The 21807-nt window shown below is 36.9% G+C and overlaps 1 protein-coding gene across 6 annotated transcripts in view; it reads left to right on the top strand.

Annotated features, from left to right (window-relative positions):
* The window catches only part of DAGLA (diacylglycerol lipase alpha), a 119267-nt gene that overhangs the window by 63191 nt on the left and 34269 nt on the right, over positions 1–21807 (top strand). For 4 of the 6 annotated variants that reach the window (XM_088146190.1, XM_088146192.1, XM_088146193.1 and 1 more), the window contains 8 exons: positions 5999–6104; positions 9284–9495; positions 13502–13603; positions 14182–14320; positions 15981–16068; positions 17737–17871; positions 18924–19001; positions 21034–21158. In XM_088146190.1, coding sequence (XP_088002316.1) covers positions 5999–6104; positions 9284–9495; positions 13502–13603; positions 14182–14320; positions 15981–16068; positions 17737–17871; positions 18924–19001; positions 21034–21158 — 985 coding nt within the window. Of the gene's footprint in view, positions 1–5965; positions 6105–9283; positions 9496–13501; positions 13604–14181; positions 14321–15980; positions 16069–17736; positions 17872–18923; positions 19002–21033; positions 21159–21807 lie in introns of all 6 variants that reach the window. The other 2 variants (XM_088146194.1, XM_088146196.1) reach the window with 2 other exon arrangements.

Here is a 21807-nt window from a genome sequence, read left to right as displayed (position 1 = left end):
AAAAGTAACTTTGTGACCAATGCCCACATTTACGACCTTAGTCACATCTCACTCTCAGTCACGTGTTTGCTATCACAGTCAGTTAGTACATGTCCTATGCCTGACCCATTTTTTTTCTTTTTCTTCCCTTGCAGAGTGGAGAAATTGCCTAAACAAGCTATCTCTTCCTGAGCTGGTTTTCTCTGCAGTACAGCACCTCTCTAAAAAGTGCTTACTGCAAGATAACAGGGTCAGCTCTGTGACCTTTATTAGCTGATTAGAACCCTCCCCCAGCTGTAGCTGCTGCCTGTAACTGATAGGACCCTAATCAATTTCACACTAAAGGCTTTTTTGCCCCATAAGCTGTGGAGTGCACTAGGCAAACAGCAGGTGCTAGCACATCCCTTTTGATGTGTATTCATCATTGTATGCCTGCTTACTCTCTTGTAATCCCTTTCTCGCTAATGAGTATACAGTAAATACAATTCTCTTCTTGCTCATTATTCCAGTGCTGGGGTGAACATTCCAAAGGGCAGGGGAGTTGGGGGGAAAGGCTATAAGATTTTTACCCAGGCTTCCTCGTGAATCAAGTTCCAGAAATCTTCCCCACCATTTGGGCTCACCTAGCTGTTTGGAGTCGTATCATTGTGATGCTGTAATGCAAAGGAAAACTGAAGTAAAATCATTAGCACAGTCGCGATCATGTGACTTTTCACCTAGCGATTGCTTCTCTTAACGATTGAGTTGCCGGTCCCAGGTGCAGTCGCTAAACAAGGACTACCTGTATTATGCTGAGTGGTAAAAGCACAGATAATTTTTGAAGTGAGTAACAGAATGGAGTGATTTTATTAATTAAGGGTTTTCTGATAAATGTTTATTTCCTTTATTTAGTTGTAGGTAAACTTTGTATAGAAAGCATGTTTGGTGTAGTGGTTAAGGTATCCGGCTAGAAACCTGGAGACTGTGAGTTCTAGCTCCATCTTAGGCACAAAGCCAACTGGGTGACCTTTGGCCAGTCCCTCTCTTTGAGCCCTAGGAAGCAGGCAATGGCAAACCACTTCTGAAAATCTTGCCAAGAAAACTGCAGGGCTAGTTCAGGCAGTCACCAGGAGTTAACACTGACTCAAAGGACCCCCCCCCCCAAAAAAACACACCCTTTATATAAGAGATCAAATCTGTTTGGTACAGTTTGGAAACTATCAAGACTTCGTGTTAGATATGGTTAAACTGTCTTCCCAGTCCCCATTGCCAAAGCAACTTAAGAAGGTTAGATAAGTAGATTTCTTACAGAGAATCAGGAAGCAATGCATGCAAGAACGTCTCTATTTAACACACCCAGGAATCTTGCCCTTTATATATGTTAGCCCCACAGTTTGAAACCTGGGTTTCTTCTTGGCTTTTTGAGTCAGTATCCATACGGGTACTTAGTTCCAGTGCTGAAGGTTTCTGCTATCCATTCCTTGTTTACAAAGTATCTTTTGCTGGAATATGAACCAGAAATACCCACTTCACCAGTTTCAACCTTTACAGAAACAAATCCCAGTGAAGATCTGGCATGGGAAAGTAATAAGTCTATTTTTATGAAGGTTGTTCAGATTTAAAAAGAAGAGAGAAGCAATGAATAGTGTAGATTCTTCGCAATATATCTTTAGTTGCACTTTATTCAATAATGGCATTTTGAGATTCTGATGCAATTTCACACTTAGAGCTCATTGTGGAAGATTACAGATCTAGTGAGAGTACTTAAAATGGAATGTGAATTTAGTATAAAACAATAACTCTTTTGATAATATTAGAAGTATACATTGCCAATGACCAGAAAAGTGTTCTATGAAACAAGTCCTAGTTGTAATGCATAATATCAATTAGATGATTTAGGTTTTGTTCTTTTCTTAAGAGAACAATGCTTGTTTAATATTTGAAAAAACAATGGAGGCAAATGGGGATTAGAACTAAGATGTATTGATGTAGTACTGAGGGTGCTGCTGGGTAGCTTCATGCTTAGGCTGCTGGAGAGTTAAAGTACAGGAAAAAGCAATAGATCAGCTTAAAATTCACAATAACTTTGTGCCTGATTGAGACGTACTGTAGATCATTAACTGTTACCAGACTTTCAGCAATAGTTGTAAAAATGTATTTGCATCTGTGCTGTCAGTTTATACTTCTCTAGCAGCTGTACAAGTAGTGAAGAAGGAATGACAAAAAATCACAGCTGCCATTTGTTTAAGGACATTGAAAATAGGCCCACTAGACACTGAAACTGAATGGACATCTTTGCTAGTTGTGTTTAGACTATGTATAGAACAGTGTGCTGTATCAGTCCAAGTATTTCACTAAAGGATATAAAAACATATCTTGAGGATGGGTTCCTGAGTGTGTATCAGCACACTATATATACCTCCTAGTTGGTGGGGTGCAGGCAACAATATGTTGGCTTGCAAGGTAATTGTATATTATGTGATAATACATAAATCATCCATAATAGTGATTAAAATAAACTAAAATTAAATAGAGAAAGGAACAATCCTGTAATACTAATATACACTTAGCTCAGTACTCTAACAGTACAATCTAAACTATAAAGAACATATTGCTCCATCTTTTCATTTTTACAGTATAAAGACTTTTCAAAAGTAGACAAAAGAATGCATCACTGGAGTCTTTAACATTTGGAGTGTTGTCTTCATTCCACCTATGGAGGTTAATTCTCTTAGCTGAAGCCCAGGGTCAGTGTAGTTGGAGTTCTTCATAGTGTCATATTCCATATTTTTGGAGTGTGATTCATCATCACATTTACATCAATGTTTTTCTGTTAGGTGACATGAAACAGTAGGTGGGGAATGAGATGGAGGGTATGAAAAATGACTTGGCCGTTTGAAGACCCAAGAATGAGAATTGACTGGAGAGTATCTGCTTAGAAAAGGAGTTTAAAATACTGGTATAAAATATGCGATCTAGTCATGTGTACATATTCATAAGGAATGAATCCAGAGACATGATTTATTTGATTATTGATGATGTGTGATATTGAGAAAATTAGTGAAGGTTACAAAGATGTTGTTAGGTCATTTCAAGAGTGGATTTTGGGAGAAAATGGAATGGAAGGGGGAAAATGTGAAAGAAACAAGAGTGAAAGTAGAATGACAGAATAAAAAAGTTTCAAAATGAATGAAAAGAAGACTGAAGAAAGAGGATGTGGAAGTTGTTTAGACCTGTTAGAAAGTGCCATAGAAATGTGTAGAATAGCACTAATGGGAAATAGGGAAAAGGATGTTTGATGTAAGAGTATAATGAAAGAGGATGTGGATGAGGGGAAAATACATATTAGAGAATGATTGCTGCAAACAAATGCGGATGAGATAAAGTTACCATATTCTGTGTATATAGAAAGAAAGGTGGTTGTAAAGAATGTGAAAGAGAACATGGAACAGTTAAGATTTTAAAAGGCAGAAAAAATGCAAAGTGATTTTGATAAAAATAACAGATTGTTTCAGATGTGAGCGAAAAGGGACCTCCAGCAGAGTGAATGAAATTAAAGATATAGTTGATGAATTTATTTGAAATGTAACAAAATGCTGGAAAGAGTATAAATGTTACTATCCATGAAAAAAATAATAATAAAAAGGAAGTAATAAATGCTCTGAGAATGTTGAAAAATGGTAAGGCTGCTGGTGTAGATGGTGTAATGTAAACATATTAAAATATGGATGTCGTTTGTTTATGGATTGGCTGTGCAACTTATTTATCATTTGTGAAAACTACATCAGTGCCTGAGAATCAGAAGAATTAGCAAGAATTAATACAAAAACTAAAGGGGGGGCGTTATTTGTTAAGTATGATTTGGAATGTGTCTGGCATAATTCTGACTGAAAGCATACAGAAATGACAATGGACAACATTTGGAAAGTGCAATGCAACTTCTTTAATGTGGCCAGCTACAAGCTATTCTTCCTACTGGGAGTTAATTGCTTTCCCACATGAGAACTTAATCTTCTAGGAACTAAAGTCTATACAATTCAAAGCAATTAGGCAGATCCCAATTAAGATTTTGACCTAGAAGTAGGGGATTTGGGTGCACTGTCAATCCAGGAAGATTTTTGTATCTTTCGTCAAGGCAAAGAAATTTTGAAGATGGATCTTATTTCACATCTAAGGTAAACCTGACCTTTCAGTGGCCACAAGAAATTGTTTTACTTTATTTCTGCCCCAAACCCATCCCACTCCAGGTAATGTATACAGGGCGTAAGCTGGATGTGTGCCAGGCACCTCAAATTTACCTAAACCATATGCTAGAATTCCAGTAGTTAGCCTCTTTATCTTCTACAAATCAGGAAAATTGGTGTCCACTGCACAGTTACTTACTGTGTTAGAGGATGCGTCTTTTGGTTCACTCTGCATGTAGCAGCTGATCCCTAGGGGGAATCATGGCCTTTTAGAGGAATAGTGACATGAGCAACCTCAAAGTAGAGATAGCTGAGAGATTTCAACATGTAGATAATTGAGCTAGCTTTTCCACATTTATTAACATTACAAGATACACAATTTGCCTCTGCAGATGCGGCCTTTCCTGCACAATCCTCCAGAGTGCTCTAGGCTGAAGATGTTAACCCCAGTGGTTACTTTCTGTAGGCTCTATTTTTCTGGAGATCATGAACTTACCATGAAATGCCCTTCTTGTCTGAACAGAAGACTCAGCAGCATCACCTGAAGTAGCACGCATGTAATCCAAATCAAATCCCTTTCCTTTATGTTTCAGTATATGGATTTATTTTATTGGTTACAAGAAACAAAACAATAGTCTATACAACCGAAGTCAATTCCTGTGACTTAAGGGGATTTTCTCTAGAGTCAGGAGTACAGTTTTGTTTGACCCTACCTTCTTACTAGAAAAGGAGTTAATTTTTTCATTTCAGGTTCATCATCTGGTAACCAGAAAAATGCTTCATGGCAAAATCAGCTACTGATCCTCCAGAGTTTTATGGAATAATGGAAATGACATGATAAAGCTGCAAACAATGTTTGGTTTATGCAGTTATATATTGTACAAAGTAGAAGTTGTGGCACTTTTTGCACATCTCCTTTTATGTTAAAGTCTGCATGAGTGCGCATGTGATTGGTGTAGATATGAATCCACCATGTTATGCCCCTAGATCTAATATAATTTTCATATTTCATTAAGTCAGACCAATCAAATAACAGTGTATGATTGTATGTGTGAGTGTGTTTCTGTCTTTCCTTGTGTCTATAAATTGTGATAGCAATGTGAGTTATTTTTTAAAAAAGAGAAGAAAAACGAAACTTGAAATTTATACACGAAACAAACCAAATTGTTAATAGTCCGCTTCCTTTCCTTTTTACAGAAACCCAAGCCCCAAAACAAATCCTAATTCAAACATTGACAGCACATTTCAAACTTTTAAAATAGATGGATATAACCAACAAAAATAGATGCATTTTTACAAGCAGCAATCAGTCTAGCCATGTTAACATCCAATGGATTCAACTCCATTGGATGTTATGTGTCAATAGTAAGATGAGCCCAAATCATGTCAGTTAAGCAATCCAACTTTTGTTGATCTCCAAAAGCAAGGAGATGCATTCAACATCTACTAAACATTCTCTGAGGGATCAAATATGTAAAAAGCACATTTTCTGTAATGGTAGCATCATTTTAAAATAAAAAGTAACAGTTTACATTTTTGGTGTAAGCTTCCATTGATTTACACGAACAGATCACTGAATCAGGTTATTCTAGAAGTAACATAAACAGTATTAATTTAATCTAAATCCTTTAACTTCTCATAAAAATGGGTTATGAGTTTAAGAGCTGCAACTGATTCTTCCAAGACTTTTAACTAACACAGAATTTTAGAAGCAATATGTCTAGAAAATAATTTTTTTAAAAGAAATTTGTAATACTGGAACAATGTTGATATTGTCATATCTGGAAGCAATTATGTTTCTGCTGTTTGTGTTTCTATTATAGAAAGTTAATATTGTGCCTGGTGACCCTTTTCAGACTCACTAGCCATGCCAGGCATTGTGGTGTTCCGTCGTCGCTGGTCTGTGGGAAGTGATGATCTTGTTTTGCCAGCCATTTTTCTCTTTCTCCTTCATACAACATGGTAAGTAAAAATATACATGAGAAGAAGATTCCCATGCTTTAGGTAATGAGCCATTGATGCTAGTTTTGCAATTTTCATTTCCAGGTATTAATACTACTTTGCAATTTAAAATATCCTGTTAGAGTTCATATATACAAAGCAATGTGGAAGTGGATCTATGTATGTAGATGAATTCAGGCTCAAATCTTTCTTTATAAATTTTTTATTCTACTAACATGGCTCTGTAATGCCTTCAGGGAAGTTGTTGGAGTATCCAGTTTATCCTTAAATCAGCTAAAAAAAAATTGAAAAGCAACATAATAGAATTACCACAATAATGATACCCATGATTGTAGTAGTTGATAATTAATATGATATAAATCCATTCAAATCATACTGTCAGTGTCAAAGGAAAAGATAGAATTGGTTTGAGTGACTTCTGTGTAAGTCCTGCCACTGAAAAAGCCCAACCGTTTTAGCATCCAGTAAGAAACTTCTTGGATTAAGACTACATTTTGAAAGCTCAAAAACAGATTGGAGGCAAGTGCAGTTGTTCCATATCAACCCATTAATATTTTTATAGTTAAAGTGAGTCATACTGATTCCTAAGAAAAAAAAATCCAGTGTCAATAATGAAGTGTTATCTTTATTAGTAACAAATACGTACAAAACCATAAACACATTTTTGAGATCTCCAGATCTTTTTATTATACAAATGTTACAAGAACGTGGTGGCAGTGAGAAAGTAGATGAAGAAAAATGGTTCAATTGACATTAAAATCACAAAATTAGATAGATAGATAAACAGACAGACAGACGACCGACCCAGTCAGAGATCAGTCAAAGATTTAACAAAGAATGGAAAAAGTGGGGCAGGCTTAAATGGATTGGGCTCTATTAGGTATCATAGAGTCCCTAGGTTACATCTCCTAACTAGATGGCTGAACTGTGGACCAGTTGAAATTACCTTGAAAAACAGCCTCCTGTTTTTAATATTCAGTGTGGCTGCATAAATACATAAACTTGCTTTAATAAAAGGCAAAGTCATAAAACCCTTCCTGGATTCCAGGAACAGAAATTTACGAACTTCTTTTTAGTGGTGTATGGCTGAGCAATAAAAACACTAGTATTGATTATGACAATTATAATTGGTTAGACTATCATAAATATCTTCCCTTGTCTTGCTAGCTGTACTATTAATTTTTGTCATATTCCTAGTATTCGTTGGTTGTAAACCAGTTGATTCAACTGAAAATTGCTGTGTTCATTAATATTGGCTTTACTCAGTAATCATCCTTTTTTTGCAATAATACACTCATAGCCCAGTGGACTTTGTAGTAATGAAACAGTATGTTTGTATGTGTATTTACAGTATGCCTTCAAGCCAGACTCATCTCCTGGTGACAGGTATTTTTTTGGGCAACCTTTTTGGAAGCAGTTTGCTACTGCTTTCTCCCTAGGGCTGAGGGAGAATGACTTGCCCAACATCACCCAGCTGATTTTGTGGGAAAGGCAGAACTAGAACTCACCGTATCCTGGTTTCTAGCCTGGTCCTTCAACCACTAGTTGAAACTGGGGGTTGAAGGACTACAATCAAACTAGTTCTCTGTTGCTGTTTTAGCCTATTCCAAAGCCAGTATATTGTGAAAATTCTTTATAACAAAGACTGGCAGGCTGTGAATCTACTGACAGATCTTTCAGTGATTTACCGTAAGTCAGTAATAATTCCTGAAGCTTTTGCTCAAACAAAGGAACAAAATATCAATATATTTCTGTGAAATGAAATAAAACAAAGCAATGTTTTCAGGATGCAAGAGTTTTTTGTGTGAAAGGGTGGTGGCCTCTGCTCAATTCCGACATCTAAAATTAGTATCTGACTTCAGAATTCTTTTGCTATGAGACTGTGTTTCCTGTTAGATTTCAAGGTTCTAGTACAAAACAAATTAGTACTTGCTAGCCTGATGTCTGTTCCCCCAACTCTACTGTTCATGGAGAATTCATTCATTGTTGCTGATGATTGTATGTGTGTGTCATTTTTTTAATTTATTTTTTATTCCGCCTTTCTTTATTATTATTTTAAATAACTCAAGGTGGCAAAACATACCTAATACTCCTTCCTCCTCCTATTTTCCCGACAACAACAACCCTGTGAGGTGAGTTGGGCTGAGAGAGAGTGATTGTCCCAAAGTCACCTAGCCGGTTTTTCTAGATGGGACTAGAATGCATAGTCTCCTGCTTTCTAGCCTGGTGCCTTAACCACTAGACCAAACTGGCTCGTTAATCTTCATGTTGTTGGGCATGTTCCTTATAAGCAAGCAAATTTATGAAATTTGGGAGGCTGTGATAGTTAAGATGCATTGGGTTTTATTGCATAGGCATGCTCTTGTATTTTGTATATATATTATTATGTTGGCAAGCATGGTAAATACTGTGCTGGGATAGAAACATTATAATTTGCATGTGGGAGTGTTTTCTCCTGCCCTCTGCTGACTACTGAAGTATGTGCAGGTTTTTACTGTTCCCGTTTCCAGACCTCCTGACATAATGGAGAAGCAGATAGATCTGTCAAGGGGGTTGAAGCAGCCTTCCCTTTTTTCCCTCTGTATTGCAGAGGAACACAGAGTGTGTTCTGGGACACCATCCAGAAATCTTCACGTGGGCGGAAAAACCTTCATTAGCTAACCACCAGCATTTTACTATTAGAGCAGCACCAGAAATGTATAGCATCCATAAATGAATTAATTAATGAAACACAGCTTTGCTATTGACTCAACTGGTATTTTCTATTATCTGAGAACCCCACAACCACCTGTACATAAAATCACTGTGATTTTAGGGCTAACCCAGGAAACCTTGACATGCTTATTTCATGAGTAATATCAAAATAACTTGTGAACAAAATATTATACATGCTACAGAATCTTAGAGATAGTAAGTTTATTATGGGATAAGCTTTTATTGGCAGCAGTTGATTTCAAAATCTGCAAGCAGTTTTGATTATTTATATAGTACTAACTATTCCCAGAAATTAAAAAAGTGATACTTCCTTTCTCAGCCTACATAAAAACAAAACAAACCACAACAATTAAAAAAAAAAACTAATAAACATTAGGCTTCTGGATCCTTATATGCCTAAAAGTACTTAGCCGTGTATATACCGTCTCAAGGTTTGTCAAGAGAATGTGGCTTGTGTACGGCAGGTTCATCATCCTTTCTGTGGTGCTCTTTGGACTGGCATACAATCCCAATGAGACCTGCTCTCTCAATCTGGTTGACCATGGCAGAGGCTATCTGGGTATTTTGCTCAGCTGCATGATCGCCGAAGTTGCAATCATCTGGCTCAGCATGCGTGGCAGCATCTTGTACACAGAACCCCGGGATTCCATGCAATATGTGCTCTACGTCAGACTGGGTAAGAGGCAGTGGCCAAGGGGTTTTATTAATGTTTGACCTTGACGCAGCTGGCTGTTGTGCTCTCAAAGGACTCTCCATTCATCATATTAGCAAACACAGACCTATCTGAGGGCATTTTCAGTAGTGGCACTAAAGGAGTCTGCATCTGGATATGTCTCCTGTGGTTAAATATTATTTGCAAGTGTAGTCACTGTTTTACTACTTTTGCAGACATAAGAAAACAAACTCCTGTTTTCCCAAATGCCTCCATAAAATCTGCATCAATTTTTTTTGTGTGAATCCCTATTTATGAATTTTCTACTGTTAATTTTTGGAATCCGTGCCACATTAATCAGCCTCATTAATGAAATGCATATACTTTGTTTGATGCCTTGGCAGCAGTGCATGTGTTCTGTTTCTTATATTCAGAAAAGGTACACATGTTAGAATGATATTTACTTTTAAAGATAAGTAAATATAGTTTACCATTCTGTGAAGATAAACACATACCATAATTATCTTTCTCAGGCTCACCATTGTTTCCTTTGTTCACCTACCATGTCTTTCATTTGTAAAAAATCTGATGCCCACTTACTCCTCCCAAAAGTTTGTGTATTCTTCTCCTCACACCCCATGTATTTCTAACAATTTTGGCTGATTATGGATTGATTGATTGAGCCATCCATCCACCCGCTCTCCATGGGAAAATATGCTGTATAGATACCTAAAGGCCTTATTTCCATTCATATTTGAAAGGAACTGGTTTGCAGAGGGCACAAACATCATACAGTCTCCATTTCTTACTCCTCCCTCGCCATGAAATTTGCATTTTCTGTTCATCAGTACTTTTTGCACTGGTTTTCCAGATATAGCAGAGAAATATATTAAGCTCTCCTGCACTCTGATTAGATGCATAAGAGACTGACTTTTCTTAAACCAAATATTACCAAAGAATTTGGTGGGAAAAGCATTTTATAAAGAAAGGGGATGACAGATCAAAATATGGCTACTTACTGATATTCAGTGACTGATTTCTTTCCTGTATATTTTTCATGGGAAAGAAGGATTTATTCCTTTTCTGAACTTTAAATTTAGGATATTACTGAAAAAAGACTGCTCTTTTTTCTGCTTTGGTATACATGAGTCTCCCTAAAGAAGTCTGAGAACTGAGTAGATGAAGGAAACATAAACAAAATTTCAATCCTTCAAAATCAGTGGCCAGTAAACAAGAATGAGAGAGGAATCTGAAATACTGAAGTAAGATTTTGGATTATCCTTTAACTGATTATTCAGTTAATGCCTTGAGTGTAAAGTATCCATCCATCTGCTTGTTTCAAGTATTGAACTATATTTTATATGGGATCCTGTTTGTGTATGGGGCCTGGGGCATTTGTTTCCATTGCCACTCTAAAATGCATTTTTAATTATTTATTGCATTTATATCATGCCCTTTCTCTGAAAAGTCAAGATGAAATTTCCTCTTATTATTTTCCTCCATTAACACTTGCATGAGATGTACTGGATTACAGCTGGATGACTCAGTCACCAGCGAGCGGGAACTCAAATCTATGTCTCCCATGTATAAGACTAACACCTTAATCCCTACACTACATTATCTTATACTACACTAGCTTTCCCAAATGAATGTCTCAGAAAAATCCAAGCAGATTTATCAAAATGGCCCAGGATAGACACCTCTTGTTGATAGTTAGGCATTTTTAAGCTACATAATTTTGGGGAAAGACAGTGTTCCCTCAAGAAATCACTAGCAGCAGTTTTATTACAAGAAAAAAAAAAAGCCTTTTTGAACTGGCTGGTCATATATTATTTCTGTGGAGCATTAGGAGCAATTTCTCTTTATTGTGCTATATAGCCTGATCTAACACAGTAGTTTCATAACTATATAAATACACTTGGATATACAGCAGGAGTTGTGAAAATGAGAACTCCTTTGTGGAAGATGTAGTTTCTATGTTAGATTATGTCATTGCTACAGGAAACTCTTCCATCCCCCAACAAAGCAAAATGTTGTCAATAGCAGGGTATTACTAAGAGGTGAATGCACATAAAGTCTCATTTTCCACCTTCCCAAAAGAATACAGGAGTGTTTGTGCGTGTATACATACAGTGGGGCAAAAAAGTATTTAGTCAGCCACCAATTGTGCAAGTTCTCCCACTTAAAAAGATGAGAGAGGCCTGTAATTTTCATCATAGGTATACCTCAACTATGAGAGACAAAATGGGGGGAAAAATCCAGAAAATCACATTGTCTGATTTTTAAAGAATTTATTTGCAAATCATGGTGGAAAATAAGTATTTGGTCACCTACAAACAAGCAAGATGTCTGGCTCTCACAGACCTGTAACTACTTCTTTAAGAGGCTCCTCTGTCCTCCACTCGTTACCTGTAGTAATGGCACCTGTTTGACCTTGTTATCAGTATAAAAGACACCTGTCCACAACCTCAAACAGTCACACTCCAAACTCCACTATGGCCAAGGCCAAAGAGCTGTTGAAGGACACCAGAAACAAAATTGTAGACCTGCACCAGACTGGGAAGACTGAATCTGCAATAGGCAAGCAGCTTGGTATGAAGAAATCAACTGTGGGAGCAATAATTAGAAAATAGAAGACATACAAGACCACTGATAATCTCCCTCAACCTGGGGCTCCACGTAAGATTTCACCCTGTGGGGTCAAAATGATCACAAGAATGGTGAGTAAAAATCCCAGAACCACATGGGGGGACCTAGTGAATGACCTGCAGAGAGCTGGGACCAAAGTAACAAAGGCTACCATCAGTAACACACTATGCTGCCAGGGACTCAAATCCTGCAGTGCCAGACGTGTCCCCCTGCTTAAGCCAGTACATGTCTGGGCCTGTCTGAAGTTTGCTAGAGAGCATTTGGATGATCCAGAAGAGGATTGGGAGAATGTCATATGGTCAGATGAAACAAAAGTAGAACGTTTTGGTCTAAACTCAATTCATTGTGTTTGGAGGAGAGAGAATGCTGAGTTGCATCCAAAGAACACCATACCTACTGTGAAGCATGGGGGTGGAGACATCATGCTTTGGGGCTGTTTTTCTGCAAAGGGACCAGGACGACTGATCCGTGTAAAGGAAAGAATGAATGGGGCCATGTATCGTGAGATTTTGAGTGAACACCTCCTTCCATCAGCAAGGGCATTGAAGATGAAACGTGGCTGGGTCTTTCAGCATGACAATGATCCCAAACACACCGCCCGGGCAACGAAGGAGTGGCTTCGTAAGAAGCATTTCAAGGTCCTGGAGTGGCCTAGCCAGTCTCCAGATCTCAACCCCATGGAAAACCTTTGGAGGGAGTTGGAAGTCCGTGTTGCCCAGCAACAGCCCCAAAACATCACTGCTCTAAAGGATATCTGCATGGAGGAATGGGCCAAAATACCAGCAACAGTGTGTGAAAACCTTGTGAAGACTTACAGAAAACGTTTGACCTCTGTCATTGCCAACAAAGGATATATAACAAAGTATTGAGATGAACTTTTGATATTGACCAAATACTTATTTTCCACCATGATTTGCAAATAAATTCTTTAAAAATCAGACCATGTGATTTTCTGGATTTTTCCCCCCATTTTGTCTCTCATAGTTGAGGTATACCTCTGATGAAAATTACAGGCCTCTCTCATCTTTTTAAGTGGGAGAACTTGCACAATTGGTGGCTGACTAAATACTTTTTGCCCCACTGTACATAGATATATGTAGGTATATATGTGCTATATTGGGATAGGAGATAACAGATTTTTAGATGCTTTCCTTATTCATTTTCATAGTTAAGGTTTCTCAATATCATTCTTTAATATTTTTCTCCTAGGAAAGTATGTGTATCTGGGTAAAAGAGAAATGTGTTAGAGTGACACATTAGAATGGATATTTTTGTCATTCCCTGAGAACTGCTGCTAAGAAATATGCTGAAATCAGCTGCTGCTGCTGCTGCTGCTGCAATTGTTGTTATACTGTTGTACACTCTGTTCTTATTATTCCAGCAATCTTGGTGATTGAATTTGTCTATGCTATTGTGGGCATTGTTTGGTTAACCCAGTACTACAGTTCCTGCAATGATGTTACTGCCAAGAGTGTCACTTTGGGTATGTATTTGAAAGGTTCAGCCTGGAATCACTTATTCCCACTACAGTGTTTTGATATTTAACCTGTTCACAGGCATGAACAAGCATGACCTTTGAGGTCTTGCTGTTTCACTGTTGTAATTTAATTTAGCTTTGCTAAAAACTTCCGTATACATTTATTCATAGGCATAAACAGTAATAGTATGACTAGAAAGGAAATAATTCTTGATGACTAGGTGGGCTGTACTAAAAAGTGCTCTATGTACATTTATGCCATGATCCTGGGAAGGAGTTGGAGACGTAGACTGAACAAAGTGGTAATGCATATGTATCTATTTGGAGTAACTTTTATTATCCACAGTATTTTTGCTCATTGATGTTTGCTTGATATCCCTCATTAAATACATTTTATGATGCTATAGAATTTCCAAAAAGGTCAGAAGTGTTATACAAGAATTGTCTTCATTTTGTCAAAGAAGGTCAAACAGAGGGTGTTACTCAATTAAAAAAAAGGCATAAACACTAAGCAAACTGTGCAGATGAGTCATACCTGCCACTTACAGCCTGGGCCTTTGTATCTTTCTACTCTCTTTCACTAGGAATGGTCGTCTGCAACTGGGTGGTCATTTTGAGTGTCTGTATCACTGTCCTGTGCGTCTTTGACCCAACAGGACGGACCTTTGTTAAATTGCGAGCCACAAAGAGGAGACAGCGTAATCTGAGGACATATAACCTGAGGTAAGAAAATTATAAAACAGATTTTTATATTCATTGTATACCATGCATTTGTTTCTAAGTCACTGTGTTGTAATCTGGTCAGCTTATATGTAGAGGTTGGTCCAGGTTCTTTATAAAATAGATTCCAATTTAGGTAAAAGTGACCTCTTGTTTTCAACATAGATGAGTACAAACAAATATGACAGCAAATAGCACACAGTTTACATGTTGGGAAGCTTTTTTGAATTGTAAATAATACAGGCCTCATAATATTACCTAGTGGGACAATTTTGGTTTCCAGGTATATATATTTTTTAAAAAATATTTTGCAACATTTATATTCTGTTTTCCTCTGCAGCTAAAAGTCATATTTATTTTTTTTTCTCACAATTATACTGTCATGTACATTAGACTAAAAGGTAGTGATTTAGCTAACATCATCCAGATATAAATGGAATATATTATGTGATTCACCCCAAGGCACAAAAAAATGTGTATTTGGTTTGTCATAACTGAATGAGCCACAAGTATTAGACAGCAAAATGGTATTTTCAGCTGTGCAATTTTCTGTTCTTTAAAAGAAGTTAAAATAAGTATGCTAAGCTTTTATTTATAATAGTTAATTCGATCTAACCAGTGTGATAATTGCTCACAAAGGTACAGGTTTTCTTACCAAACACACAACATTTTCCATCATTGTGTTCATATATTTTTCATTCACAGTCCATGAAGAATCATACTTCTGCAATGTTGCCTAGGTTGCGTTGGAGGTTTCAACTGAGCTGGAGCCCTTATTAGAGAATATGATTCTGAACCTAAGCAGAGTGCTGAAAAATACTGAGTAATTAAGTAGCAGAACCTCCCATTTAAAAAATGCTTGTAATGTAGTAGTCTTAGATGTAGAATAAGGGCTTAGTCCACCTGTTAGTAAATGCTAATAGACACTGATTGTATTTGAAGAGCTAGACATTTTGAGCAATCCATGAAGACAGAAAAGCCTCATTTCTATCCAAACTACAACTTGAAGAGAGGAACGTATAAAAGAGAGAAAGTTTCCTTTATCTCTTAAACATAGAGACTCAATTAACCAACAGTGAGCCAGGTGAGAAACAGACATGAGGACAGCATGTGAAGACCCTCCTCTCATCTGGATAATGCCTAACAGCATCTTTGTAGAGCTACTTACGTATCTCTGTAACATAACTATATCCCAGCAGGTGGCAGCACCTAGCCTACCTATTTGAAAAAGCTAAGCAGAGTTGGCTTGGATACTATTTGAATGGAAGACCACTGGGAAATCCCAGGGCTGTAAATTAGACTAGAAAGTCAAAAAAGCCTTGGAAGAAGACAATGGGAAACTACTTCTGTTTTGTTGCAAAAAAGATCATCATGTTCATTACCTGGAGTTGAGCTGTACTTGAGGGAGACATTACTTTTACCTTATAAAGTAACTGTAGATTGTAATAAAGAGTTCTGAATCTGCCACTGTTCAGAAAATTGTGTGGAAGCTTTAAGACAGATGAGCTTCAGAAACTGTTCACAGTTTCATTCCGTATTATTCCAGTTTCCATGTATTCTTGATGTTAATGCGGCTTCTGGGTCTTTGCTAGTTTCTACTGTCTTTTCAATCAGATGGTGTGCATTTGACTATTTGTAAATTTTCTTTCTTTTTTTCCTTAAGGCATCGCTTGGAAGAAGGGCAGGCTAGCAGCTGGACCCGCCGTCTCAAAGTTTTCCTCTGCTGCACACGAACAAAAGATTCGCAATCAGTAAGCAGCAACTATCTTTTCATCAAAGAGCAAATATAATTGAGGACTTTGTTAGTATTATAATATGAGAATTATCAAGATCAATGGCAAATCTGAAATTCTTGTATACAATATGATGAGCCAGTTCTTCTGTAGATAGTAAAGCCATAAATTTTCTAATTTCATGCTTAGGAGATTGGGAGCAGTTCCTAGTATCTCTTCAGCAAGTTCATGTGGCAGATGAGAGGAAATATGGTACAAGTATCCTGTTGGGATGTCCCACACATGCATGTTGACCCAGTTGTGCTCTGTTATAAGGAAAGAAAAGCCTTTCATAGTTGGTACAAATAAAACTCTATAGCTAAGCTGTTCATGCTTGCTTAGTTGTGAAAAAGGAAGTCATTTTTAATGTAAGAAAATTACTAAAGCTTGCAATAGGGCCTAAAACGATTGAGTTGGCTAATTTTAAAATGTATAGTAATCTTTCATTATCTTTCATTATAAGAAAATGTGATTAAAATGGAGTAACCAATTACTTAGATTATTTTCAGTCATGAAACTCTTGAAAGGAATTCCACATTTCACAACATTAGGCAAAAGTAAAGGTATTAACAGCATTACTCAGAACCATCTAATCTTAGCCCATTCGGGGCTGTCAGGCATCATATTTAATATGTGGTATTTGATACATGATATTGAATTGTACAGGTTTGTTCACCTGTAATGTGTTTGCTGAAGAAGACATAGGTGCAAATACTGTTTTGTAAATGTGAAGCTATCTGATATACCACAAAAATCTTTTCTGTCTGAATTCCAGGGGCTAGAGACACGAGAGATGTTTATCTCTATTATACCTTGCCTGTGAGCTTTCCAAGGGTTAGGGTTAGGGTCATTAGATTAGTTATTGTTGGAGGGAGAATCCTAGCCTAGATTTTTTTTGGGGGGGGGCGGGAAGTGTGATACAGTAGATAATGTGTTGGATAGGAAGTGAGAGGCCTAATTCAAATACCTGCTCCATTATTTTGCTTAATGACAGCCCTTCAAAAAGTCATGTCACTGGCCTGATTTACATACATAACATTAGGACAGAATTTTAAATGGTTTGTTGAGCAAGCCACAATGGCATGATTCACACATAGCATTTTCATAATAAAAGGGTTGTAACATCATGCTAAGCCAAAACTAAGCAAATCACATTATATATTTTATCTATCTGGCTATAATATTTCATATTAGTTCACTTATTGGCTTGCCTTTGCCACATTATCTATGGAGTCAGCCACTGTTTCTCTGACTTCTTTACCACACAGTGTAAGGAAAATTGAAATAACCTTATGTATTTTACTTCGAACTTCTTAGCGAAAAAGTTTAATGCAAAAAGGAATCTATACATTCAGCAAAGTGCTATTTCCAGATAGAATCAGAAACTGGTAATCCAAAAATGGTTGTATTTATACATAATACCAAAGCAGGATTACTGTTTATTCAATAAGCATAGTGGCCAGATTCACACATAAACTAAGTTATAAAGGATTGATTCACATACCATATTAAATAAAAAACAAGCAAACTGCTTTGTGGCTTAGTATGATGCCTTAAGCAATCCAACAAGCTAAACCCTATTTATAGCTCTTGTCTCTTGCTTGTGGCAGATTAATTTTTCACCTTTTCCTCTTTTGGGTTTTTCAGGATGCTTACTCTGAAATTGCATATCTCTTTGCTGAATTTTTCCGAGATCTTGACATAGTCCCATCTGATATCATAGCAGGCCTCGTTCTACTACGTCAACGACAGAGGGCAAAACGCAGTGCAGTATTGGATGAAGTGAGTATGAGGAATTCTCTTAGTGCACTTTAACAGTAAAAAGTGCACAAAGTGTGCTAACATTACTTAAAATCACCTACTGTGATACAGTTCAGTTTCAGTTTTGAAAACTACCTAATCCTTCATCCTAATTCACTTCCCAGCTATGTACAGTTTCACTGGTTTTTACTGACAAGACTGAATTCATAAATATTTGGGTACTGAAATGGGGAAAATCATGTTTTTTAGAAAAGCATACACAAGTCTTTTAAATGTCATGTTTTAGTTATGAGAGGTAATGCACCATAAAGCACCAATTCCCTCTGATCTGTTTTTCTGTTTTGATAGTTAAATTTGTTATGAGTACTAAATTCCAGGAAATTCATTGAGCAAATTTCAAGGAACAATTGAGCAGTGGCAAATATTGTAGTTTGGATAATGAAAAGATTGTGATTAGTATGAGATAGAGCTGCAAATATGCTATTAAGTATTCTCTTCCTCTTTCTATGTCTAGCCATCCACAAGATGGAACATAGCTTAATGCTGGCTAAGCATCTCAATTCTGCAATATAGGTCACAACCAAAGCTGTGTAAAAGTAGTGTGAATATGACAAAAGAGGCAAAATAGCAGTTAGTATAGGAAAATTCAGTGACAATTAGTGGTCATGAGTTACATAATGATATTAGTTAGTTTCAGCAAAACGAAGGAATCTTTTAACAGTTTCAAAACTGATAATCATTTTAATTAAATCTAAACTTTTGTGGATTTGAGTCCACTTTATCAGATTATCTCACATGTATTCTAGTCTACAAAACCAAGCCATAAATGTATTGTCTATAAGATGTTACAAAACTGACAGTCAGTTTTACAAATTTCTAGGCTTCAAACTGAGTAAAAAGAGTACTTAACCTGCAACATTCAGAGAAGATAGAAAAACAAAGAAAAACTGACAGCATATACTGAGATTAATGTAGTTTCCAACTGCATTAATTCAAACAAAGAGGTGTTTACTTTCCTTAAGTACAAACTGAATGTTTTAATGACATTTTTTTCTAATCTATATTATTTATAGGCAAACAATGATATTCTAGCTTTCTTGTCCGGAATGCCAGTTACCAGGAACACAAAATATTTGGACCTGAAAAACTCAGTAAGTTATCAGACCACTTATTACAGAAAATATGCAAACTCAGTGGATCAAAGAATCAGTCTGTTTTTCCCTTGATAAATTTGGGTGCTGATCTTAGAAGTCAGAGATCTATTAGATCATAACAACACCCATGCAATCAACTTACCAAGGCAAATAGCAGATGCTGTTTGACAAATAAATTATTGTCAAAGTGTAGCTATATCAAATTTCTTTTATGTATCAACGAGTTATTGCTGTACCCTAACTGTGTCTTGAAAATTCCTTCAAGTATTGGCCAGCTCTTTAAAAGAGGAACTGGCAGCATAAATTGCCCAGTATTTAAATTTCCATCATAATAATATGACGTAGGGACTGTATAGGTCTTGAAAGATTGAAATCTTCTACTGTGGAATAAATACTCGGGACTTACACAGAAGTCTGCTTTCCTGTTGCCTTCAGGTCTCTGGTATGGTTCCTATGATTGATGTAGGTCAGTTGTTCTCAAACATTTTGGTCTCAGGAGCCTTTTACATTCTTAAAAATGATTGAGGGCCCCAAAGAGCTTTGGTCTATGTGGGTTATATTTATCAATGTTTACTGTATTAGAAATTAAAACTGAGAAATTTTAAAATATTTATTTATTTGATGTTGTGGATTCCCTGAAGGGGTTTCAGGGCCCCTGAGGGGTCCCTGGGCCACAGTTTGAGAACCGCTGGTATAGGTAAATCATTTCTGTTGGCAGTTATCTATATAAATGATTGAAACCAGTTCTCTGTAGCACTGACTATGTTTATACCTGAGTATTAAAATCATCTGAGATTTTCTAGGGCTTTTGTGGGTCTTATACTTTTAAATAAATAGTAATTTTGAATTAAAGTTGTAAACCTCAAATGTAAACATTTTTATTGTTTTGGTATTCAGAAAGGAAAGATAGAAAAATGAAGAAAATGAATAAAAAAGACAATACATATTTAAAAAACAGCTCAGTTTTTAAACATTTCATTAACCTTTACCACTCAAAATAATAATGGTGTCTCTTTCCATTACATCAGTACAGAGCAATACAGAGTTTATGAGCAGTGAGCAAACACACATCATCAAAAGAACACTATGTACACTCTACACTTAATAAATCGGTAGTTCTTCATATATTGATAAATTCAAAAATTTTGGTGTGTAATTCCAAATCAGATTTGCATGTGTAAACTATATAGCACTCTTCTCAAAACCATATCAACAAACAAACCCAAAGGGGACAAATGTGGCATGAGTACATATCATCTGCATAAGTGTCCCTTCCATTGTTTTACACTTCTAGCATAACGAAGTTGGCAGCCAACCCTTTTTAAAAAGTTTAGGAAGTATCCAATAAATATGGGAAAAAACTTTCATTGAATTAGTCTCATCTTAAGATCATGAAATCTTAATATTCTTTAAGACACTTAATCATTCATTTGTTAAAACAGGGTATTCCAACTGTTGATTCCAATTCTTACAAATTCTCTATGTCTCTAAAAATGCTGTACATTTGGAATTATGCATGAGTTCATGTAATAATGTTTTAGTAGTAGGGGAAGGATCTTTGTCCAATCTAGTTTTGACTGCTCTCCACTTTGTCTGCTATTACTGTTTAGGTTTCATTTCCACTTTTAAATTGGCTTCATTTTGTCAAAATGCAGGAACTTTGTTTAGTTGTTCAAACAAGCCAGAATAAAATTAGGGGTTATAATCTTGGCTTGTTAGTAGACCACAGGTTACAAATCAGTTTTCTTAGTTCAGGTATACAGTAACAAGGATCTCTGGCAGGTTTAAAAATGGAAGTCACAATTTCTCATCCTCTCAGCTGCTATCCCAGAGAAGGGTGCTAATCTCAGGCTTGTACCATCAAGCAGTAGAATTGTGCTGTGTGTGGAGGTAGCTATTTGAGGCTTAATTAAAAGGTCAAACAGGCTGTGAAGACCTAATCAGAAAATATCATCTCTTGATAACTAAGTGAGAGGAGAACACTTCCAATTATGTCATCATGCCATTACATTTCTTTGATTCCCTTCAGCAAGAGATGCTGCGATATAAAGAGGTGTGCTATTATATGCTCTTTGCTTTGGCTGCTTATGGCTGGCCCATGTACTTGATGAGGAAGCCTACCTGTGGACTCTGTCGCTTGGCCAGATCCTGCTCGTAAGTATTGAGCCAGACTGTTTTTAACGTCTTTCACTTTATTGTTTCATCATTTATTTTTTTCTTCCCCTCTCTCCTCATGCATTCCTCCTTTATTGACTCTTGTTTTTCTTGAATCTACGATATATATATGTGTGTGTCCAGGGAGGGATAGCACCTCTGGTGGAGGGGCCTGCCGTGCCCTTTTTAGGGCTACTCATTCACCTTTGGTCCCCACCTGGTGCTCAGCTCTCACCTGTGGCTACAAGTAGCTATAACACATGCAGCAGCCACACCCTGGTAGACCATCTTGGCAGATGGGCCAAACCAGGTGAGGGTAGCCGACGGGTCTCTGACTCTTGGTGAGATAGGGGATTTATCTATCTCAGCGTGTGAATCTGGCCCTAGCAGATTTAGTGGAGGAGACTGATCAATGGTCCAACAGTGAAGAAGACAGGCCCAGCAGGCACTGTGTAGCACTAAGAGCATGACAAGATATTTAGACGTCCTGATCATCCATTGTAACAGGAGAGATCTCCAGCCATAATGGTTTTCTATGCCACTGGATTAAGGTCTCTTATGCTGAGAGAGTGGGACTGCCCCTGTGCAATGGCTGTTCCATTTAAAACTCCATCATGCTCAGGTTTCTGTTGTGCAGTTCATCTTTATC

Source organism: Python bivittatus, unplaced genomic scaffold (genome assembly GCF_059951505.1).
Source record: "Python bivittatus isolate LINGU-HERP-01145 unplaced genomic scaffold, Pbiv_v1 ctg000480_np1212, whole genome shotgun sequence".
NCBI classification, from domain to species: Eukaryota; Metazoa; Chordata; class Lepidosauria; order Squamata; family Pythonidae; genus Python; species Python bivittatus.
This window is presented reverse-complemented; position numbering and strand designations above follow the sequence as displayed.